The following is a 19,905-nucleotide window of genomic DNA, read 5'->3' on the forward strand; positions in this document are numbered from 1 at the left end:
TGGCCACATGATAACAAACACAACATGCCCTCACGTCAAAATAAAAAAGCACTATTAGCGATAACAGTACTATAGTCCTCGTCACGATGGTTGTACCCATTAATAATAGGCGGGAAGTGACGCTTCAAACGTTAAGTAATTAATGTCAATTCTACTGTTTCGGATCAAATTATACGAGATCTTACTTTCAATGATATGGCCAGATGCTATTTGAGATGATAAATTAATTATTGAAGGAAATGGCCATTTCATTTGATTTTTCTACGATACACTAGTGTTTTAACTAAACTAAACCTAGTCCTTAGGTAAGAGAAATCATAGGCAGACGTTATCTAATAGAGTAAGATCCCAGAGCGTTCTGACATAACCTAATTTTCACATGGATGAAACCTTCACGAATTAGTATCGTCTAGTATACTTTAAATACCTGCCTACTTGTAGAGCTTGCCCTGTGACACCTGGGCAGGTACCAGGTGAGAAAGGTAACTAAAAATATGAGTTATCTAACTTAAATTTGTATGGCTGAATTTTATATATATTTTGTAGAATATTATTCTAAACTAGAATTATAAAGTGTCAGACACTTTTCATGGACCAGAGCTTTTGTCAGACGCTTTAAAGCTCGACAAAAAATTAATGAACTTTACTTATTTTTTCATGTCTGACTTTTAAATATATTATTCAAGTAACTACTACAAAGTTATATTTCATCAGTCAGACAAATTCGAGTGACCAAACATCCCCTAAACACAAAGTTATTCAGCCGGGAGTGCGAGCAAAAGAGCACTATGCGCATGCATTGCAGAGCGAGTGAGACGTTCACAACAACTCGGTTCCTCTTCTTAAACCCACCATCTGCTCCACTTTACAGTGTATACGTGCTTATTGCGCAACCTATAGTATCCAGTGCAGTTCGGGTGTATGTGTTTCGGTTCAGCTATTTATAAATAATTACAGCGTAAATAGTATTAACGAAGAATTCAATCGAAAAAATTTGAAAAATTTTGATGCAAGCAGTTTACCACCATGTAAAACTGAATTATTTCAACAATTTCTCCGAGCGAATTACATTGCTAGTATATGGAATAATGCAAATGAAAAACTACCAACCATTTTAACTCCTGAACACAATGGGTGGAGGCTAGAAGAAAACCAATATCACTTTCATTGGTTTGATGGTGACCAATTACTCGGAGACATTAGTGAATTCCTTAAAAATTCAGGTACTATACTTTGACTTAAGTTTTAAATTTATTGTATTTATAATTTTATGTTTTTTAATTCTTTAAACTGTTTTTTGCAGAAGACGCTGCCAGCAACGACAACATCACTGATGACGACGAGGATGACTTGAATGGACAATATCATGATTGGATGAACGATGAAAATTCCAATGACTGTGTCGATAATTGCGATGATTAAAAGATAAACAAATATTTGCTGTAATTAATCATAGTTATATATTTTTTTCTTAAAAATTTTCTAACTGGTATCTTTTTTACAATAAAATAAAGATAATTCCTTATAAAACAAAATGGCTCCTCATATATTCACTATCCCAAATACATGCAATAAATAAATTCAATACTTATTAATTCACAACTTGATATTGAAGCTTATCCCTGATTAGAAAAAGAGATTTGAAAAGATTCGAAATGGCTCAAAGAGATTAAAAAAGATTCAACTTGACAAATATATAGATATACATTTTGACTGGGTTGAATCTTTTTAAATCTTTTTTTTTTAATAAGAGATCTTACTGAATCTTGGATTGAAATTAATAAGTATTTTCAATACATATCAATTTTTTACTCTGAAACGCATGCGCATAGTGCTCTCGCGCTCGCACTCCCGGCTGAATAATTTTGTGTTTAGGGGATGTTTGGTCACTCGAATTTGTCTGACTGATGAAATATAACTTTGTAGTAGTTACTTGAATAATATATTTAAAAGTCACACATGAAAAAATAAGTAAAGTTCATTAATTTTTTGTCGAGCTTTAAAGCGTCTGACAAAAGCTCTGGTCCATGAAAAGTGTCTGACACTTTATAATTCTAGTTTAGAATAATATTCTACAAAATATATATAAAATTCAGCCATACAAATTTAAGTTAGATAACTCATATTTTTAGTTACCTTCCTCACCTGGTACCTGCCCATGTGTCACAGGGCAAGCTCCACAAGTAGGCAGGTATTTAAAGTATACTAGACGTTACTAATTCGTGAAGGTTTCATCCATGTGAAAATAAGTTATGTCAACGCTCTGGGATCTTGGACTATTATGATTGAATACCCTTGCAATGTTGTATACCAAAGGATACAATTAAAATTGTTTCACTGCATTAATAACTTGGATATAATAGAAAAACACTCAACTAATAAAAAATCTGGTTTTTTATTGAAGATATACCAAGATAATACAAAGTTAAATAATATCACTTAAACTTTTTGAATCTGGGTTTAATATGTCATCATCGGTGTCATCACTATCGTCATCATCTGGTAGCTGATCATCACAATCTTCAGAAGATTCTTCACCAACACTTTGTTGAGATGCAATGACTTCGCCATGAATATTTTTATTTTTAAGATTACCCATCCAAAATGCTTCTGAACAGTTGTTAGCAGTTAATGCAGCTTTTACTTTATAAATTAGTGTCTCTAGCAGTTGCCTCATATATGGAACTTTGCTCATTAGCACACTATCTTTCTTCAATCTCGAATGGCAGCATAGCGATTGCAAAAATCTTGTAGTTTGCTGAAGAGTTTTCAATATCTCTAATACTTCCTGTGTTTCGCTTTTGAATTGCAATTCTATGATTGGCATTCCATGAGTTAAAAATAGTTTTATTAGAGGTAAGGATTTCTTGAAAAATGCTGATAGATTATTTCTGCTTTCAAAATTCTTTGATATATCAGTCATACACTTCAGAATAAATGTAACATCTTTCCATAATTCTAAGTGCTCAGAGTTCGTAAGTCCTCTATTAATTTTTCTCTTTGTAACTTCACCGAGAGCTGTCCCTAAATTTCTATAAAATACCGGAAAATTGGATTTGTTAATGCTTTTGAAGGAAATTAGTGTGTTATTACGACTTTTTAATGTTTCTATTTCATTAACTAAAGAACTAGAAATATGTCTTAGTTCTAGAATTTCACTGTTTATTAAATACTCTTTTGCAAAACCATCAATACTTTGATTTAATAGCAAACCCTTTTCTAATACACCATCTGAAGATTTCCATTGTTTCGACAAAAACTTGTTAGCTGTATCTCTAACAATCTTTAAAATATCACTGTGAGAAGAAAACCCTTGAAGAGCTTTCATAACTTCTAATAACGCAACAGCTGTAGAAAGTTGTAAGCAATATTTTGTATGAACCTGTAATAGTTTAGCTACAGCTACTAATAAATCTCTTAATGTTGCTGAATGATCAGTTAACCCTAAAGATGCTACTAAACTTCTTAGAGAAGTTTTTAATAAAGCAATATTATTATTATTGTGAAATCCGATCCATTTTAAGTATATTGACAACAAGTTGTATATATTTTCAATAGAAATGATTATGTCTAATATCTTAGCAGAATAAATAAACCCACTTTCATTTTGACTTCCGCTCACAGCATGCTTTTCAAAGTACGAAGTTAACAATTTCAGGTGAATCGCTAAATTTGGCATGAAACTATTTACATAATTTGCATATTGTTCAGCTTTTATTTTGTCGTACACTAAATCATTTTCAGTACCTTTAGATAGATATGTTGGTTGTTTAATTTTTGCAACTAATACGGGTTCAAGTGTAGAACAAATGTTTTTCAAAATATACTTCAAAATTTCAATAGTTAAGTCAGGATTACTATCACTTATTTCATCATTCTCGCATAAATCATGTTTTAGTAAATTACTGATACTTAACGATAAAGGCCTAAATTTTAGTTTATGAACATAATCAAATTTATTTCTTAATGAATTACTCCGTTGAGTTCCTTGAGTTCTACTAGTTTCCGGAAGTGTTTCGTCATTACTTGTATTCTTTTGACTTCTATGTTTATTACTTTGTGTCTTTGTAACTTTATTCACTAAACAGTCTGAAGTGTGTATATAGAAGTTATTTATAGGAAATTTATATGAAATATTGGTATTGACTATAATTTTAGCAACGAAGGTCTCCAACTGTTGGACCTGTGAAATTCTTGTAAAAAGTTTAGGTACTAGCGAGGTATCGTTATATGATGAAAACGCATTAATTATTTCACGTATCCAGTTTACGCAATGTACAAGGCAGTCCAGTATAAGATAAATATTGTCAGATTCCATATCATCAATAACTTCGATGTCAAAACAAGGCATTACAATTGCACACCCTAATAAAGCATCTATGCTGGATAAAGATCCTTTATGCTGTCTTAAATGTAATGTTTGGACAAGTTGAAATAGTGGAGACAAGAGACTTATGTTTACATCTTCCTTTTTTTGTAGAATTAAACCTCCAATATTTATTGCGATAACTTCATCTATTTCACTGTCGCTATTTAAACAATGCTGCATATTTATTTGAATGTTGCCAATTTTTTTTGATTCAAAATCATCCACCATAAAATTTTGCTGTAGGTCATTTGTCACAGCCTCAGTAAGCCAAACTAAGAAATGTTCATTCATAGGATTACAAGGTTGAACCACTTTACAAAGTTCTTCATAGAAAAATACAATCATATCTGGCCATTGTCTTGTACTTCTACTAATAAGTTCAATTATTTGAGATGCCTCTTGTAAATCTCCTTTCTTTAAATGATCAGAAGTAGAAGATCTATCTTCCAGCTGCATATTGTTATTTACTGTTTTATGTGCCATAAGATACTTTACGGCATAAATCCCAGAAATAATACCTTGAACTTTCACTGAAGGATTTGAACTCCCTAATTCTTTTCTAATTATCATATGTATGTCATCTCTGATTACAGAGTTCTCAGACGCATATGCAAGACAACATAACAAGTTCATGGCAGCTCTAATTTCCATTAAATTCATATCATCCATTCTGTCTAACAATGTTAACATTTGTACGCACTGTGGTCTTAGTATAGAAACGTCCTTTATTGCAACATAATTAAGGATGATTAACATATTCATCACACACTGTTTGCAATCTAGTCCAAGTTGAAGTAATTCTGCAACTATTGTCTGTCGGCATTCTTTAAGTTGAGAAAACATTAAAGTATAAATATGTACTGCCAGAGTCTGAATCATAAGGTTTGACTTAGTTTTTAAAAGGCAATTTGTGAGGTTTATCAAACATTTCAGGTTGACTTCTAATATTGGTTGAAACTTATCAAAAGCCTCACTGAAGAATTCTTCCTTTAGTATATTTAATTTAGATTGTTTATTTAATAAGTTTTCAACTAGTTTTTCTTTTTCTTCTGATGTTGAATAAAGGATCAACATTATAATAAAATCAATAGGTTTTTGATCATTACTGTTTTTACAATTAGTAATAACTTTAAGCCAGGCATTGCTAATACTTTTTGAGGAAACCATAGAATTTCTTATTGCTGTTGCCGTGAGCACTTGACTGGAGGCAATATCTTGAGGTTTAGCAATTGATGTAGGCCAGCCCAGTGCATTTCTTAGGTCATGTATTATTTCAATACATTTATTATCAGTCATGCGACCTGGCATAAGAAGGAACTTCACAAAATTTGGAAAATAATTACATTTTGATAAACTCATTAATATATTTAAAGTCTTTTTCTGTAAATTTTCATATTGCTCATCTGACAAGCATAGGTAAGACAAACAGTCTAGAATCGCTGGAATCAACTCGTGATCTTCCGATAAAATCCTGCTCATTTCATTTGCTATATTATCATGTTCTTGATCTCCAATAATGTCAGGAATTGAAGTTATTATTTCCAGACGGACCATTTTTTCCGTTGCTATATCTAGTAAATTAATAAGATTAGTTGACATTTTCTCTGTGTCTAACAGATTGTCTAATGTTGAAAAACACTTTAATATCATTTGTATCCAAGGGCCACATTTTGATTCAGTTGCCAAATCTATAGCTTTTTCAATAATATAATCCATTAATTTTGTTTGAATAATTGGAATACTTAGAAGAATTTTAATAATGCTATCATTAACAATTATGTCATTATTTTCAGTAGTTGTTTGTATAATGTTAGGGTACAAATAATGTTTAAAAACATGTAAATCCTCACAGTCTTTTTGTAAGTTAGTGAAAAATTGTGATACATTGCATGGATAATCCGGATGTTTTTGAAGATTTTTTTTTAGATTTCGTATGATATGAACGGTTTCTAATGTACTTACGCACTTTACAGGTGGTAAATTCAAAATTAAACCACTTTCTTCAAACACTGTTCGCATGTATGTGGGTTCCTGTGAATTATTACTTTTTCGCTTTTTGTTTTGATTTGGATTTAAATTAACTTTTCGAGTTTGCGACTGTCGCTTTTGGCTCATATTTCGGTTTTAACTTTTAATAACTAAAACAAGTTAACATTTGTTTGTTTACACAGTCGATAAAAGACCATAAACTTTTGTGGACTACATAGAATACAAATAGTTCAAACAACTGATTTTAGAACACATGGTGGCAAATAAATCTCTGTGGTGGACGGTGGTATTTTGGTCTGTGCAAATTGAATTTTTGGCAGGAATTCTATCTATATAGGAATTATAGGATCAGATTTTATTTTATAATTACTTTAGTTTTTGGGTACAGGAGCCAGAGATTGTTTATAAAATCAATATTGTGCTTTAAATATGATGCTTAACGGCGTATCAAGTTTTTCTAAATTCATATGGAGATCACAGGAAGTTCCTGGTTTTGGGGTATGAAAATATAATTCTGTACTATCAAGTATCATGCGTACAGTAAATATAAATAGTAATAATAATACATTCCCAAGTACATAGGTGTGTCTTGATCTACATTGTGACAAATAAAAGCTCTTGTAGCATGTTTCTGTTAATACAGACCACCAAAATCCCACATTTGGGCATAAAAAAAAAACAATTTTTAATAGATAATATGTCTGCCTCAGTTTCAACAGCTTAGGAACAAATGGGCCAACCGTTGGATGATTAGAGATGTAAAGCGGCGACGATTAAATGCTGAACACTTTTTGGAGAGAACACGAATTAATGCTATGCGCCGAAACACTGTATTGCCTACAGAAATAAGGGAAATTGCAGACAAAGAGATAAACAAATTTGAACTGAATGCTACTCCTTCACATATAAATAATAGATGTGCAGTCACTTCAAGGTATAATTTTTACTTGACTTATCTCATGGTAAACTGTTATATGTATCATAGCAGAGCAAATGTTGCTCTTATTTTATATAAGACTTGCCATATATGCAGGCGATATAATGCAGAAGTTCCTCTCTTTAATTCATACCTTGCATACTACATAGTACTAATTCAGGTGTGGGACTGACATCTTTTATGTGCTCCACCAAAGCAATGACAGTGCTGCAACACCAGCAACTTCCACTCTTAGGAAAATTAGAAAGCTGTTTTTTTTTAATTTTGGCCCTCCACCATGCCCCATGGTTTGAATCTTACACAAAACCTTATGACCTGCAGTCTAACATCCTACCATTAGATAGTTATTTTTTTTAACCAAAATTTTAGCGAACAAATTATTTGGATTGAAGTAGTATACACATGGTTTTGAGTGGTGAATTTAGTTTACTTTATTTACCTGTATTTATATATTTTCAGGCCTAGAGGTGTAGTTAAAGAATGGAGACTGAGCCGTATTGTTTGGAGACATCTTGCTGATTATAATAAACTTTCAGGAGTTCAAAGAGCTATGTGGGGTTAAAAAGCTTTGTGACATAAAAATTACTTTAAAATTAGTTAATATAGACATATTATTCAATTTATTCTTTAATTTACATTACATTCTAAAATGATTTTTTATATTAAGTAAACAATGTAAAATTACAATTTCAATAAACCTACTATACTTTTGTTGAAGGCAGTTTTAAAGCTTGGGTCTGGGTCAAACAACAGCTGTTTTTAGAAATTATTGTTAATAAAAAGCAAACCTATTTTGGTTAATAAATTTCAGCAAGTTTTAGTTAATTATAGATAGTTTAAAACTTCAGATTTAATTTAACATAAGTATAGGATAGAGCAGTGTTAGCTTAGTGGTTTCAGCGTGAGGTCGTAGGTTCGATCCCCGGTTGTGCACCAATGGACTTTTATTTCTCTTGAATGGTGAAAGAAAACATAAGGAAACCGACATGTCTCAGACACAAAAAGTCAGCGTGTGTTGGGCACTTGGAGACTGATAACCTACTTGCCTATTAGATAAAAAATTCTCATGAAACAGATTCAACAATCGGAGGCCCAGACCTAGAGGTTATAGTTCTACTGATGTTTTTATAGGATATATCTTACAATATCAGAAAAATTTCATAATTCTCCAGAATATTGGGAATTTGTGTCTAAATAACCGTTGTTTTAATAGGCCTTCTGTGCCTGTGCTGACAACTAACTCTTTTTAAACTCAAGGAAAGTTATCTATGATTTGCATTGATTGATACAGACTTGTAATTTTTTAGTTTTTACTAGTTTAAGCTAACTATTATTATTATAAATATTCTATTTGTGTTTATTTTGAGTAAGAGTAATGGGCTTTTCCTATTGTATAAACAAATTTCTTTATTATAAAAGGAAATTATTGGGTAAAGCAACGCTAAATGAAACCAATTAGATAATTTTTATACATTTATAAAAATTATTTTCTTATGCCTAAGCTTCTTGAAGCTTCATGGAATAAAAGCTTTTTAGTCAAACAGACCTGAAACAAAAACAACATTATAAATTTTAAATTCAATACTTGTGTTATATGTAAAATTCCAATTATACGAATTCTCAGGGTAAATTGTTTTTCAGTCATCGTAATCTGAAGCTAATACATGCAGACATCATTGAAATATAAATAGTGGAAATAACCATTACTACAGTTTACTTTATTAACAAACCAACCAGCAAAATGAACTGAGGTTTACATGATTTTGACAATAAGAGTTTTTAAATATACAGTATGGTTATTTTCTAGAACATACATACAATTTGAAACTTTAAAAATGAATAGTACATACCGAAGCCCATGTCATCATCAGACTCCTCTGGTTCTTCTTCCTTCTTCTTCTCTTCCTTAGCGGCCTCAGCAGCGGGTGCTGCGGCAGCTGCTGCCGGCGCTCCACCAGCTGCTGGCGCAGCTCCGACGCCGGATCCAATGTTTGTGATCAAATCACGAACATTTACGCCCTCGAGGGCTTTGGCAAAGAGACCCGGCCAGTATGGTTCAACGTCAACATTGGCCGCTTTCAAGATAGTTGAAATTTTCTCACCCTAAAACAATATACCATATTAAGAAATATAACTTTATAACTCCGTAAGACACATTCAGAACGCAGTTCTTGAACATTTTAATTATAAATGCAGACTTATTATGCGGATTGAAGTAGATATTTTTTAAAAGATAACCTTAAAATACCATGTTTATTTTCACCAAAAACATTATATGAGACTTATTCAACGATTACTTACAGTTACGGCAACGTCGTCATCAACTAGGATGAGAGAAGAGTAAACACAAGCTAATTCAGCCTTTGATGCCATTTTTGTTTATAAAAGTGCAAGTCGCCTAGTGGCCTTAGCTCGAAGAGGACAAGCACGAATGACTTCCCAATTCGAAGAGGATAAGAAATCAAATAATATATGAAATAAATGTCAGCTGTCAAACTACAATTCGTCAATTTTTTTTTTTTTTTTTCCTTTATGGCTCTGGCACGGTTTGTGCATTAGCCAGTGTCAAGTAGGTATAAGATTTTTATAAGTCGCTGTTTTAATTATTTACAGTTTATGAATAATAAAAAACGAAGGAAACTAATCGCGACATAACATAGATGATTGAAAACGCATTAAATTTACAACAAAATCAGAATAGTTACATAAGGGGAAAAATTAATCAAAATTATAGTTTAATGTTATTATTTACAATAAATATACTTATAATACTATATACAAGGGGATTTAAATCTCGAAGAAGTAAAGAAATATTGGTAGGAAGGGGAACAGAGAGAGATACTAAAGAAGTGTATAAGGAAGAATGGTCATATTTAGGACAAGAAAAGAAAACATGATTCAGGTCAGAATAGCTCTCGCCACACTCACAGGCGGTACTAGTTACGATACCAAGTTTGTGCAAATGAACTGGAAGGCTGTTATGTCCCAGACGCATACGGATTATAGTAGAAGTGGTGGTTTTACCAAGCGACAATTTGGCAAACCATGGCTTCCTGGGAACGGAAGACTGTATAGCATACAAGAAACGACCCTTAATCCGGCCTTTCTCTTCCCAACACATATTCCACGATTTGTGGAGATATATGCCGGGCAAAGCAGCAAGATCATGGCCAAAATTCTTGTACGGGTGTACGTCACCGGTCTCAGTAGCACTGTTAGCCAAACTGTCAGCTTTTACATTTCCAGAGATACCACAGTGACTAGGTATCCAACAGAATGAAACTAAATAGTTGTGTAATTGGCAGTGCAACAGCTTTCTCTTACATTCAAATATTACATGAAAAAATGGGTTAAGTTTTAGTGAAAATTTTGCTAAGCTCTGTAAAGCACTTAAGGAATCGGTAAATATAACGGTTTTTTTGAGTTTGAAACACAACACATATTCAAGAGCTTTTAGTAGTCCAAAACATTCACCGGTAAAGACCGATGATTCCGGAGGTAATTTAATTTTCTGAACTATGTTGTATTGTTTGTGAAACACTCCAACACCAACACACCCATTGGAGTGTTTAGATGAATCTGTGTACATTTGATGCCAGTTAGGCCATTTGCTATTGACATTGCAATTAAAAATTGCATTGGCATTAAAATCAGATTTTTCAATGCCAAGAGAAAAGCAAATCTCTGGAGAAAGAAGAAGAGAATCATAAGAAGAGCTAAATAGAGGAAGTACATTAAAGGAATGAGTTGGGGCTTGTAATTGTTTGAATTTCAGGAAGCTTTTTAATAGACAAGGTATAGGTTTATGTGAAGAGGGTAATTTTAGAGAAAGAGACTCCAGTTTGGAGATGAGGGGATGATGGAACTGGACAATTCTAAAAATGAATCTATCTGACAGATATTGACGTCTTAAGTTTAATGGAGGGTCACAACATTCTATTTGCAAAGCATTAACCGGGCTTGATTTCATGGCACCGGAAACAATCCTTAAAGCCCTAGACTGTATGAGGTCTAATTTTCTAAAGCCAGCTACATTACCTGGATCTAAGAAAAAGGTCCCAAAATCTAGTACACTTCTAATAACAGCATTATACACCAACCTCAATGTGGCTGGGTGAGCACCCCACCAAACTCCACTGAGACATCTCAGCATGTTCAAGTGTCGCTCACATTTACCAACTACAAATTCGCAGTGTGGTTGACCTGTTAGTTTAGAATCAAGTATAACTCCTAAGAACTTTACTTGATTATAAACGGGTAATATATGACGATCATATGTTATAGTAGGTGAGGGAGGAGTTCGGGATTTAGTGAAAAGTACAACGGAACTTTTTGAGGGAGACAGATCTAGGCCATTTGCATCCATCCAGGATTTTAGCATAGATAAAGAGGAGGAAACACGTTGTACAGCAATACTTACACACATATCAGAGGCATAAATAACTAAGTCATCGGCATATTGTAATAAACTAACTGAATCTCCAATTGAATCTTCTAGGTCATATGTATAAATATTGTACAATAAAGGGCTCAGAACAGACCCTTGTGGCAAGCCCCTCCATACCAGCCTACTAGGCATATAAGGGCCGCCAACATCTAAAATAATTTTCCTCTCCGAAAGAAGATTTACAATGAAATTAGTTAAAAAATAAGGAACCTTTAATTTATTTAATTTACTTTTAAGAATATGTAACAAAACGTTATCATAAGCCGAATTAATATCCAAGAAAGCAGCGACTACTGACTTTTTATCTGTGAAAGCATTACGAATGTCCGTAACTAATATGCCTAAATTGTCACATACACTTTTACCTTTTCGAAATCCAAACTGAGTTGGGGACAGATATTCGTTATTTTCTATATACCATTCAAGCCGATTTTTAATTAAATGTTCAACAACTTTTGTTATCACCGATGACAAGACAATCGGACGATATGATTTAATATCAGATCGTACCTTAGACGGTTTTAAAAATGGCAGCACTATTTGACTTCGCCAAGATGGCGGTATGTCATTTGTCAATAGAACTTTATTTATTAAATTTAAAAAGAAATTTAATCCATTTTCACCAAGGTGAGACAGAAATGAATATGGGATCCCATCTTCCCCAGGTGCACTGTCACTGACGTAATTTAATACACCTTTTAATTCCACTAACGTGAAAGGTAGATTTAGAGAGGAAGGGGCGGCATCAGAGTTATTTTGTTTAGAAGAGTGGATAAAATTTCTAAGTGGAGCAGAAGGAGGAGCCAAGCGATCAAGGAATTGATCAGCTAACTCTATAGGAAGTAACGACGTGTTAGAAGGATTGACAGCTGACCTAAATTTTTTGATATTTCGCCAAATGACAGTTGAATGTGTTCCAGGTGATAAGGTGCTACAATATTTCCTCCACCCCTCAGATTTCTTTTTTTTAAATAGCTTTTTAACTTCTTTCATCACAGTCATTAAGGTCTCGTAGTTTTCCATAGACATATCATTGCGATAATTATGCTCAGCTGCCTTGCGTTTTTTAATACTTGTGGTACACTCTTCGTCCCACCATGGTGGAGATGGCAACTTATTACTACGCGGCTTTTTCTTTGGAAAAACATTATCAGCTGATTCTAATAAAACAGTTTTGAAATAATTACTATCAGTGACATTAATTTCTGAGCAAGTATTAATTTTCTCTTCTACTAATAAAGTGTATTGACTCCATTTAGAGTCAATGATTTTGTGTTTGAGGCGAGAGTTATGAATAAACATGTTACTATTTTTTTTACAGGGAAATGAAATGATTATTGGATAATGATCACTATTGTAAGATGAACACAAAGTAGACCAAGATAGAGAAGATGCTAAATTGGGAGTACAAATGGACAGGTCAATGGCACTAATTGATTCACCAGGTTTTGTGAGGCGAGTAGGAGAACCCGAGTTTAAAATGCACAGGTTATACATGTCTAAGATATCCAATAATGCATACCCATAACTATTAGAAACCGAACTACCCCAAGATGTGTGATGAGAGTTGAAATCACCCAGAATCATGAAAGGCTGAGGAAGCACTGAAATTAAGTTTTTAATTTCATTGAAAATTTGCAAGGAGGGGTGAGGGACATAGATAGAGACAAAACAGATATCATCAACAATAGCTGCAATAATAGAAAAGCTGTCACTATGTGAAGGAAGAGGGAAGGAAGAAAAGGTGCTAGAGTTTCTGATGAGCAGGCATACACCACCATACCCATCAGCCCTGTCTTCTCTTAAGCATAAATAACCAGGGATTTTAAATACATGATCTGGCTTTAACCAGGTTTCAGATAGAGAAAAAATAAAAGGATTAAAAGTATTTATAATATGTATAATTTCATGTTTTTTGTTAATTATACTGCGGCAGTTCCATTGAACTAGCCTGTCCATGTTGGCCATTATTAATATGAGTGTAGGTATGAATTAAATTAGCAGCGTGGGACGGTATAGATAAATTGGGTTGTGAAAGTAATTTGATTAATGTAGTAATTAGCTCTGCTATTGTCTGTGAGTTTACATTAGAGGATGATGGATATGCACAACCATTAGATGGCTCTGGCATATTATAGTCTCTTACAAGAGACTCATGTGCATCATGATCGTAACCTTTACTTTGTTGAGGAGGGGTTCTAGGTTTAGTAAAAAAAGTTTTTTTGTAAGATAGTGTACGTGGAGGTGGTGAACCAGGCAAAACTGTATTTCCACCAGGAAGAGATTTATTTGGGATAGAGGATACTATATCTGCAAATGACTTAGATATGGGGGGATGTAGTTTTGATGCTTCAACATAGGACAGGCTATTCTCTGCCATTGATAGTTTAATGTTGGTTTGTCTCACATACTCTGGGCACTTTTTGCTTGAAGCAAAGTGCAGCCCAGAGCATGAGCAGCAAGAACCGTGGTCTTCCTCCACATTACAAGTATTTCCAGTGTGGCCCTGACCACACTTGTAACACCTAGGCTTTGACCTGCATTGGACCTTAGTGTGTCCAAAGCGGCAGCAATTAAAACATTGAATAGTCGGATATATATATAAATTAACGGGCATAGAGTTGTAACACATAAATACACGTTTAGGCAAAACTTGTCCATCAAATGTAAACACAACTGTTTGCGAAGGTTTCCATGTAGGTGTGTTGTTTACCATGACTTTATAGTTAAGTCGCCTGAGTTTCAGAATTTCTCCACACCCAATGGGTACATTAGTGTTCTCCATAATATCCTCAGGAGACCACTCGGTTGGGACTCCCTTAACTAAACCCATCCTTGTAATATTAAAAGTTGGGATAAAAGCCTTCATGTTGTTAGCAGGTAAGCAGTTTGAAGTGATAAAGCTGTTAGCGTCTGTGTAATTATGAAAAGATAGTGTCATTTTATTTCTACCAATACGTTTTAAGCTTCCATTTACAATATTTTTAAAAAGATAATTTTTTAAAAATCTGCCAAACACAACTGGGTGTAAAGTTGTACTATCATTATCATCACGTTGTATTTTCTGCACATGTACTACAAACGGGCCATGGTCATTGGCATCATAACTAGCCCTACCAATTTGTGTGGGGGTTTTAGGAGAATTGCTGGTGGGAGGAACAGGCATTGAAGTAGTATCAGTGCAAGGAATAGTAGGCAAATTAACAGTGCTCTCAGGAAATACATCTTTACATTGACAGTCTGAGTGTTTACTACTTTCAGTACTACTTTTTCGTTTTTTTTTGTTACAATGTTTACAAACTTTGTGGAGATGGCTGCGCTTCAGCTTCCTTTTAGAAACCAAAGAGCAGTCAGAATCCATACCGGATTCATTAGAAATCGTGATAAATGCAACCGCGGGGGGCGCCGTGCCCCCCGGGTCCGGAGGCTCGTTCATAAAAATCCGAAAAGCTTACCCCAACTCGAAGAAAGTAGAAGAAAATATAAATAATAATACAAACTACAAATATATACAAGTTTGAACTATTCTGATCACCTAATTGATTAAAAATATTATTTTACAACAAATTCAAACAAAAACTGCGCCCGCCAAATTCGAAGGTTTCCCGCGTTTTTTCATAACCACACTTAATCAATTCGTCAATTATCAACCAATAATGGACCCACCACAGAACACATGTTGGGTGTTATCATAGGTAAATAACACAGTGCGTTTTCCAATTACAGAGCATAATGCGACTCAGTGCCGCACAATGCCGCATAATGCTAAAGCTTAATTGGAACGTGAATTAGTTTTCAAATGCATCAGCAGAGTGCGCGAAGTCAGTGTTGAAAAAAAAAATGTTCTGAATAGAGTTAGCAACCTCATTAATGTATAAATAATGTGGTTAACAATAATAATTGGTTGAAAACTTTTTACGCTTATTTTAATAATCAAATTATTTCATTAACATTTTTTTTACTGAAATAAGAGAAAACCTTTAAAGAATATAAGGTTTTAACAAGCTAAATTAACAGTAAAATATATAGTTTCATGTAAGAAGTTTACATCATTTACGTTTTGAGTAATTTTTTTTAAATTATTTCTAAAAAAATTATATACTTTTTCAAAACCATTGCAATGTTTACAAGATTATAATCTTGTAAAATAAATTTGTTTACAGATCCGAATTTTAAAATAAAATTGTATTCATATTTTAAAAGTGGAATATAAAAAAGTAACTATTTATACCTTCATCCATACTTATATTTATTTTTTTAGCAGTTTGAAATAACTTTAATTATTTTCGAAATCTACGACGAAACAAATTTTTCAACAATAAATAATATTTACTAACGAAAATTTCCATAAATGCCAACTTAAAGAAAAACACTGGTCAATTTTCTGTCACTGTGTTGGTATTTATTGCGAGAAGCACGCAAGAGCATTAGTTTTGAGAGTGCTCAATTGTGCAAAGCGTTGCTGTAGTTGGAACATTCAACGTTGAGTATTATGCCGCATAATGCGCTCTAGTGCTGTAATTGGAAAACGCACACAATGTACACTTATGTGAAGGAATAAATAGTTACTTTTTTTTATATTCCACATTTAAAATATGAATACAATTTTATTTTAAAATTCGGATCTGTAGGAAATTTATTTTACAGGATTATACTCTTGTAAACATTGCAATGGTTTTGATAAAGCATATAATTTTTTTAGAAATCATTTAAAAAAATTTACTCAAAACGTAAATGATGTAAACTTCTTACATGAAACTAAATATCTTACTGTTAATTTAGCTTGTTAAAACCTTATATTCTTTAAAGGTTTTCTCTTATTTCAGTAAAAAAATGTTAATGAAATAATTTGATTACATATTACAATAAGCGTAAATAGTTTTCAACCAATTATTATTGTTTAACACATTATTTATACATTAACTAACTCTATTCAGAACATTTTTGAAGTTATACTTCTTTAGGCGCGTTATGAAAAAATTGATGAGAGTTAAATTTTACGATTGCGCGCGCACCGTGACACAAAGTTGTCAGTGTGATTATAGCGTGCGCGAGCGAGATGGGAATAAGACAATCTACAAGTAAAAAGAAATAGAATATGCGTGAAGTTCGAAGATCGCAAATTTTCAATGACCATAATGATTAATGACATTTGTCATTTGCCTTTCAAACAAATAAAGGAGTTTTAATTATTTTTTCAAAGAAATTTAGCAATGTTTTTTCACAAAGACCTATTGTTACTTAGTTAAAAGGTTATGAAACATACCAAATTATTAAATTGAATTAATAATATAATAAAATAATAAGAATTGTTATTAATATTAATTAATAATTGAAATTAATAAATATTAAATATTATTAAATTGTTTACGTTAAATATTAATTAACTATATTTAAAAAAAAAAAAAAAAAAGCCGAAGAAGTATAACTTCTTACGCGCGTATAGTGCTTTTCATGAAAGAAGTCCCGCGGTGATTTTTGGAACTAAATTTGACAGGTCGCCAATGTTGTCATTCGTCGATGTTATCAAGTTCGTTTGTTGTGGTAGATTTTTGTGAATTTTTAACTAGCTTAGTGCATTTTAAAGATTGATGATAATGCCAAAAGTTGTAAAAAGTTCGGCTCGAGAAATGATATTAAAGGTGAAAGAGTTCTGTGAAGCGGAACATAAGAATCAAGGTGTTTTAATACCACTAAACAATGTTCGGAAGAGAGTTGCCGCCATAACAGGTACTTTTTAGAGTTGCCATTTAATAATTTTTGCTGTATTGATGGGACTTTTATGATATAAATTCGTTTTTGCGACAAAATTTAATAAATACATAACGTGATGAAACTAGGTAACTGAAATTAAAACATATATTACATATTACATAAGCATTATAAACTTAAAGTTACTATTATTTTTAATTGTTCATACTTTAATTGCAGGTGTGTCAGAGAAAACTGTAACAAGAATTACAAACGTAACTTCGTTTGTAATTCTTGTTACAGTTTAACAGCGGCGTGTACTTCGAAAAAAATTGTAACCCAACAATTATGCAATAAAAGTAAAACTCTGAATAAAAAATAGTATTGCTTTTCTTTACCATATTTTCTCATCTTTTCCCTGTAAGTAGGTAAAACACCGCTAATATAAGTTAATAAAAATATACTTTTTACATAACAGAAATATTGTTTCATCGAAGTATGCAGAAAATAATATTATTTGATAAATTACATCTGCTAAATGTAAATAAAATAGGTAAATTTTTTACTCATAAATGGCAACATTACGTCGTGCGATTGCAGCGCCGCGTCTGGGGGACTTCTTTCATGAAAAGGACTATACATAAGTACACGCAACCTTTTTTTTTTCAACACTCACTTAACGCACTCTGCTGATGCAATTGAAAACTAATTCACGTTCCAATTAAGCTTTAGCCAAATGCGGCATTGTGCGGCACTGAGTCGCATTATGCTCTGTAATTGGAAAACGCATGAACGTCAAAAAAGAATACTTTAGGGAGTAAATAGTCTCACCGACGCACAGTGGTCTGAAATCCCAAAAAGCTGGTCAAAAGTAGGATTTTTTTTTATTTTCTAGGGACTTTGACTTCAGGTTCCATCAGGCTGGAATAGTTGTAGTGGTATACCTAGTATGTATCATGACCGTTATAAAAGGGGAATCATCCCTACCTGGCTTGGGAAATAACAGAAAGTTCAGACACGTGTAGATTCGCGAAAAGTAAAAAATAACAAATATAATAATTGTTATTAACAATGTATGGAATAGTAATTTATTAATGAAAACAGTGGTATTTTCCCTGGTCACATTCTGATAAGTCCTGTTAAAAAAAGACATTGCTTAGACATTTCTTCAGAACATATCCAAAAATTAGCTGCAACTAGCTGCGACTTCGGTTTCGGTTATAATTTTTATGCAATGATGTGTGCACTTTCAGCGACCCCTAAAATCCCCTAGTCCAGATTTCCACCCTAATTAAACACGTTTTTGAAGAAATTTTTTGCCGTTTTTTATCCACCATTTTGTTTTTCCAAATTTTGAAATTCTTCGAATTCGTGATCAGCGACCCCGAAAACGTAAGTTTACCAATATTCATGGAATTCCAATACATCTTCATATCGGCCAGGTTTTTGGGATTTCTGACCACTGTGCGACAACGCGCGATGGCGACGTGGCCAGCGACGTTACCATGGCTACGTCTGGCGTCCCTGCGTCGCCAATGCATTCAATTCTATCTCGACTCAAAAATCTAAATAGCGTTTTAGCAAATAACATTTTTTTAAAAATCTGCCAAACACAACTGGGTGTAAAGTTGTACTATCATTATCATCACGCTGTATTTTCTGCACATGTACCACAAACGGGCCGTGGTCATTGGCGCCATAACTAGCCCTATTCGAAGGTTTCCCGCCTTTTTCCTCTCGATGAGTTAAAAGCTTACCCAACAATTCTGCTGGTAACAATAATTCAATTGTCAAAAGAATAAAAAATCAATAAGAAACAATTTTAAAAAACACGCAAATATGATACGAGTAAATTTTCTTTTCCCGGCTATATTCTTTTGTTTTAGTGCAGTTCTATTTTAAAATATTGCTTTTTTTTTAAGATTAAGAGCCAGTCTCTCCATATTTCTATAATTTATTCTAAAAAGTTTGCATACTTATTAAAAAAATCATTTCAAAGTAATCCTGAAGTTTGATGCAGTTTATGAGTCCGTCAGTATATTTTTGTATGCTGTATCATAAAACAATAAAAATAAAATAAAAAGTTGTGGGGTGGACACCCGGTATCACTTAGCGGGTTGAATGATAGATAGTTCTCAGACTTATTGAATATGCATAAAACAATTCATAAGAATCGGTCAAGCCGTTTCGGAGGAGTATGAGAACGAACATTATGACACGAGAATTTTATATAATATTAGATACATATTAGCATATAGTGTCTTTATCCTTTACTAAGTATATATAATTTGAAAACCACAGCTTTGGTTGTGACTTTGATAAAAGAAAAAGATTATTTTTATTCTTATTATTTTTCTTTTTTAATTATGTATATTAGTTTGTAAAACTAAATTTTTTAAATATAACTATTAAATCTTGATTAATTTAAATTAAGAAATATAAATAACTAGGATGCAAATTTTTAAATAAAAC

The 19,905-nt window shown here is 32.8% G+C and overlaps 3 protein-coding genes and 1 long non-coding RNA gene across 4 annotated transcripts; 2 read left to right on the top strand and 2 right to left on the bottom strand.

The window, feature by feature from the left end:
* Positions 1 to 928: 928 nt before the first annotated feature.
* LOC125060338 lies at positions 929 to 1,436 on the top strand. The gene is made up of 2 exons (XR_007118833.1): positions 929 to 1,223; positions 1,304 to 1,436. It is a non-coding gene; the product is annotated as an uncharacterized LOC125060338 (long non-coding RNA).
* A 940-nt stretch (positions 1,437 to 2,376) lies between these two features.
* On the bottom strand, positions 2,377 to 6,569 carry LOC125060118 (Fanconi anemia group D2 protein). Its single transcript, XM_047664843.1, has 2 exons — positions 6,332 to 6,569; positions 2,377 to 5,940 (listed from the first exon to the last, which is right to left on the bottom strand). Exon 2 carries the CDS (start codon positions 5,921 to 5,923, stop codon positions 2,426 to 2,428), a length of 3,498 nt encoding a protein of 1,165 aa, XP_047520799.1. The 5' UTR covers positions 5,924 to 5,940; positions 6,332 to 6,569; the 3' UTR covers positions 2,377 to 2,425.
* Positions 6,570 to 6,652: 83 nt separating this feature from the next.
* LOC125060119 (28S ribosomal protein S14, mitochondrial) lies at positions 6,653 to 7,914 on the top strand. Its single transcript, XM_047664844.1, has 3 exons — positions 6,653 to 6,856; positions 7,069 to 7,292; positions 7,755 to 7,914. Exons 1-3 carry the CDS (start codon positions 6,788 to 6,790, stop codon positions 7,855 to 7,857), a joined length of 396 nt encoding a protein of 131 aa, XP_047520800.1. The 5' UTR covers positions 6,653 to 6,787; the 3' UTR covers positions 7,858 to 7,914.
* An 841-nt stretch (positions 7,915 to 8,755) lies between these two features.
* On the bottom strand, positions 8,756 to 9,760 carry LOC125060120 (60S acidic ribosomal protein P1). Its single transcript, XM_047664845.1, has 3 exons — positions 9,597 to 9,760; positions 9,146 to 9,398; positions 8,756 to 8,841 (listed from the first exon to the last, which is right to left on the bottom strand). The coding sequence occupies exons 1-3, from the start codon at positions 9,666 to 9,668 to the stop codon at positions 8,828 to 8,830; spliced, it is 339 nt and encodes a 112-aa protein (XP_047520801.1). The 5' UTR covers positions 9,669 to 9,760; the 3' UTR covers positions 8,756 to 8,827.
* Between the last annotated feature and the right edge of the window lie 10,145 nt (positions 9,761 to 19,905).

The sequence above is a fragment of the Pieris napi genome, chromosome 21 (assembly GCF_905475465.1).
Source record: "Pieris napi chromosome 21, ilPieNapi1.2, whole genome shotgun sequence".
Taxonomy (NCBI): domain Eukaryota; kingdom Metazoa; phylum Arthropoda; class Insecta; order Lepidoptera; family Pieridae; genus Pieris; species Pieris napi.